Below are 4,806 nucleotides of genomic sequence, written 5' to 3'. Positions count from 1 at the left end.
TTCCACCGCTCTCCTCCCCTGCACATCTCACTTCTCTCCTCTGAATCCTTCCCACTGCAGGGAGCTGCTGAGGAGCTGCATGGTCCATCCTGGGATTCTCCAAGCACTGACTGCCCATCCACTCTGACCACAGCCAGGGGCCACATCCCACTGCCTGCCCAGCGTCCATCCATGAACGTGAGCACCGTGTCCACGCCTTTCACCTCACCCACTGAAGATCCATGTGAGACAGATGTCACCAATGTGGCCATCCACAGTGTCACACTGCTCATCAGCCTCTGTGGGCTATTTGGGAATGGGGCTGTGCTCTCCCTCCTCAGCCTGGAACTCATTAACAGCAGAATTTTTGACCTGGCTGTCACCGACTTCACCTTCCTTCTCTTCACGGGGCCTTCCGCCCTGCTCTTCCTGGTGGAGGATTTGTCCTGCTCTCCAGTTGTGCCCCTGGGTTACCTGAACTTCCTTTTCCAGCTCTCAGTGGTCTGTCAGTACTGGGTGCTGTGCTGGCTGACAGACGTTGTCATCGCAACGGGCATTGTCAAGCTCTGCAATCTCCTCGGCCACTACAGCCTTTCAGAGCGCCTGCTGTGGGTGGTGTCGGGCATCGAATTCTGGGCCTTCTTCATTCTCACCACTGTCATTCCCACAGTAACATTGCTGTGCCCATCACATGAGCAGCAGCAGTGCCGGGCAGCTGTCATCTCCATTTTCACTGTCATGCTGCTCCTCCGTGCTGCACCCACGGTCATTTCCCGCATAATCAAATTCATTAAGGCCAAGTGCGGCTCTCAGCAGCAGCAACTCAAAAGGCGCGACATCGCTGTCTGCCTCACTGTGCTCTTCACTCTCCTCCTCCTCCTTTGGAATTTCCTAGAGCAGCTTGGTTACACCCCTCTGTCCTCCAAGATTTTTCTCCTGCTCACCTGCATCAACAGCACCATCAAACCCTTCATCTACTTCGTGGTGGGGAGGTGTTGGAGGCCCTGCTCTGTGGGATCCCTCCGGGAATCCCTCCAGAGGGTCTTTGATGAGCAGAAAGACAACACTGCTGGAATCAATGATGCCGTCACGCACACACAGGTTCGGAGGCTGTTGGTCCGTGCGCAGCCGACCAGGGACACTGCATAGCTGGAAGTGGCTGAGACAGTGGCTGACGGTTTCCCTGAACGTCCCAACTAATAAATATCCACAGAACCAACCTTGCACAGTGTATTCCCACAGAAGGGAGCAGTGCATTGCCATGGGCAATATGGGAGGGATGCTCTGCAGGGAGCACATTGGAGCGTGGCTTTCCCCCTCACTCAGGGGTCCAAGAACACCCTTCCCCCAAAGGGGTTCTTCCCAACCAGACTGGGATCCCAAAAATCCCCCTGGCACCTGGTTCCTGCATCCCACTGCGTTCTGATATCAATAAAGAGCATCGTGAACCCTGAGCTGCCTTGGCCCCGTCTGCCAGCGCTTGCCGCCTTCCTCTGGCTCCTGCTGCCAGCCGGGAATGGGGGTGGAGGGAGGGGACACAGCCATGGCTTGTGCTCCCTGCAGCAAACATGATCCCCAGTGCCCAGAGCTGGGATGGCAGTGGCACAGCCGGCATGGACAGGATGGCCCAGGGGCTCAGCATTCCCCGCTGGCTGCTCTGGGAGTGTCACAGCAAACATCTCCCACAATATCTTTTAATTCCATTGTTTTGAGCCAGGTGTAAAGCAGTTTTTACCTTCAGGAATTCTCCCTCTCCCATTGTTTCAGTTTCTCTGTCAGCAGGCTCGGATGGTGCAGCTGCAAGGGAAGGGCAGTCTGTGCTCCTCAGCACGGCCACCCCCTTCCAGGAGCAGGGTGACACCTGTGTTTGTCACCATGGCTTCCATGGGGCATCACCCCCTCCCTGTGGCTTCATTTAGATCACCAGCCCCACCCCATCCCACACCTTCCCACTCTGTCCCACCGCATCCCAATCCCACCCCACAGTCTCCCATCCCACTCTCCCATCCAGCCCACCCCTCTCCCGTCCTTCCCATCCCTCCCATTCCCGTGTCTGAAGCTCCATTCCCTTCCCATCAGCGGCCCACCCCATTCTGCCCAATAAGGTTTGGGGTGATGGCTTCCCAGGGAGACCCCAACCACTCCAGAGCTTCACCCGCAGTGCCAGCCCCCACACAGCCCTTGGAGAGGAACAAAAGCAGTGCAGGGATGGATCCAGGGACATTTATTGGGATGGAAGACTGGGAGCAGCCAGGAGGAGCAAAGGCAGAGCCCAGGGTCCCGTGTGGAGCAGGGCAGGAGCGGGGCTGTCGGGGGAAAAGGCGGCTCTGAGGGGGATCTGGAGGTGTCAGAGGGGGTCAGGAGGGTCTGGAGAGGGTCGGGGCAGCTGCTTGTCTGGAGCTGCTGGAGGCCCTGCTCCTTTGGGACCCTCAGGGAATCCCTCAGGAGGGTCTTTGAGGAGCCAGAAGGAAACACTGCCCACAGCAATGATGGCACTATGGACACGGTGCTCTGAGCCTGTTGATCTCTTCCCCTGCACTGCTGAAGGACCCCGGGACAGTGGCTGAGGGATTCCTTGATCAATAAATACCCACAGGATCACCCTCCCTGTGCTGCTGCATCCCCCAGCCCTTCCCAGGCCCCACTGCATCTCAGAAATGCTCCTGAGGCCTCGGCCTTGAGGAGCAGCCCCTGGGCTCGGCTCCTCTGCAGCTGATCACAAACTCCATCTGCTCCCAGCAGCTGCTGCTGCCCAACAGCTCCTGCCTTTTAGGAACACCCTTGGACACTGCTTTTGCTGCTGGAATTTGCAACATCCCTGTTCTCTCACCGCCAATGAAAGTTGCCAAGCCGAGGTGGGGCCAGGATGAAACACTGTTGTGACTGAAGCCCATCCCTTGGGGCCCTATAAACAGCGATCCTAAAGGAGACCCTTGGAGCTGTCCTGGGCCCCACAGCGCTGAGCAGAACCTCCCTCACAGTGGGGCCTCTCCGAGCCGGGAACTCTCCCGTTTGCTGCACTCGGGGGATCCCCAAACAACCACGGGCCCTGGGCCGATCCCCCCACTGCTCGAGGCTCAACCCTTCACCCCGGGAGGAGATGCAAAGGCACCCACAGTGAGCATTTCACTGCCTCTCAGGGGAATTTCTCACAGGGACTTTGCTCTGACTCTCTGTCTGTGTCCATGCAGGTGTCATATTTCTGGTTTGATTGAGTGGATTTTGTCTGTTTACACATTTCCATTCCTTGATGTGCCTGTCTGGTTAGTGGTAGAGTGAACCTGGCCAATTAATTTTGTTGTGCTTTCACTTGATATTAAATCTGGTTATTACTGCTCCCTTTATCGATGATATTTTAAGTTAAATCTGGTTATTACTGCTCCCTTTATCGATGATATTTTAAGTTAAATCTGGTTATTACTGCTCCCTTTATCGATGATATTTTAAGTTAAATCTGGTTATTACTGCTCCCTTTATCGATGATATTTTAAGTTAAATCTGGTTATTACTGCTCCCTTTATCGATGATATTTTAAACGATGTCAAACACTCATTCGAAGTGTGTAGTCCCCCAGGAGAAGGGAGCAGGGGCATGCGGCAGGGATGCTCTGTAGGGAATACCTGAGGGTTTTCCTCCTCCCTCCCGGGTCCTGGAGCCCCAGAGCCAGGAGGAGCCGAGATGCTGCCGGGGGTCCCGGCTGGAGCGGGGCAGAAGCGGGGCAGAATTGGGAAAGGCGGCCCCGGGGGATAGGGCAGGGGATCGCCTGGGGGATGGGAGGACGTGTGGAGGGGGCTGCAGGAGGTCAGGAGGGGTCGGGAGAGGGTCGCAGAGGGCTGGAGGGGCCCGGGATGGCGGCAATCCCAAATGTGCCCACAGGAGGACAGCAGAGCCCGGCAGATCTCACCCGGAGCGGGGGCGTGGCTGCCGGCCGGAAATCTGCGGGGTGGGATGGGATGGGGTGAGGATGGAGAGCGGGGTGGGGATGGGGAGCAGGGATGAGGACGGGATAGGATGGGATTGGGATAGCATGGGGAGTAGCTCAGATGCGCTTTCTAGGGCCCAGGGCAGGTTTTGGCAATGATCCCATAGCTTTTCCCAGAATGGGAGCTGTTTCTGAGAAGCACCCAGCTGCCTCCCCAGCACTGCCAACACCACCAGCATTCCAGTGCCACCCGCAGCACCAGCATCCCTCTGCTGCTGGAGGGAACATGAGCCTTCAGGGAACAAAAACGAGGAATGGTAGAAAACTGTGAGGAGAGGGAAGGCAGTCCGAGATTGGGACATTCTGCAGGGAAGGACTGTTTCTAATCAGGAGGAAATGAGGATCCAATCACAAAATCCTGCATGTGGAGCTCCTGGCAAAAGCCACTTCCTTTGTTACAAGAAAAAGAAAATCAACACTAATTATACCAAGGAAGTGAAACGCTGACGTAGCCAAAGTTGCCAAATTTCCGAGTCCCCTGTGACTCCACTGAGTCTTGGGGAGCAACACCAGCACAGGGCACGAAGCAGAGACAACAGGGTGAGAGCGGGGACCGCCTGAAGATCTGGGGACTTTCTCCTTCATGTAACTGACCTGGGAGGACCCACTTCAGGATAAGGATCCAAAAGGAGCAAGAGATGCCAGGAAGCGCCGCTGATCTGGACAGACACCCTTTGCTTGCTGCTGCCCCACACTCAACAGGTCAGTGCAATCTTTTCCTTCATCCCTGCCCCTCCTTCCTCTCCTCCAGCAGCTGCTCTGTTCCTGCCACCCTCTCCCAGTGACCACAGTGCCCTCCCCAGCTGCTCCCTCCTCTGCCCTGAGCTTCCCTTCTGCATCTCCTG

At 56.4% G+C, this 4,806-nt stretch overlaps 1 protein-coding gene across 1 annotated transcript; it reads left to right on the top strand.

Annotated features, from left to right (window-relative positions):
• Positions 1 to 11: 11 nt before the first annotated feature.
• Positions 12 to 3,189, top strand: LOC130588279 (mas-related G-protein coupled receptor member H-like). The gene is made up of 2 exons (XM_057389217.1): positions 12 to 994; positions 2,376 to 3,189. The coding sequence occupies exons 1-2, from the start codon at positions 172 to 174 to the stop codon at positions 2,492 to 2,494; spliced, it is 942 nt and encodes a 313-aa protein (XP_057245200.1). The 5' UTR covers positions 12 to 171; the 3' UTR covers positions 2,495 to 3,189.
• The last annotated feature ends 1,617 nt before the right edge of the window (positions 3,190 to 4,806 follow it).

The sequence above is a fragment of the Malurus melanocephalus genome, unplaced genomic scaffold (assembly GCF_030028575.1).
Source record: "Malurus melanocephalus ecotype Western Australia unplaced genomic scaffold, MMel_1.1 scaffold_4080, whole genome shotgun sequence".
NCBI lineage: Eukaryota > Metazoa > Chordata > Aves > Passeriformes > Maluridae > Malurus > Malurus melanocephalus.
This window is presented reverse-complemented; position numbering and strand designations above follow the sequence as displayed.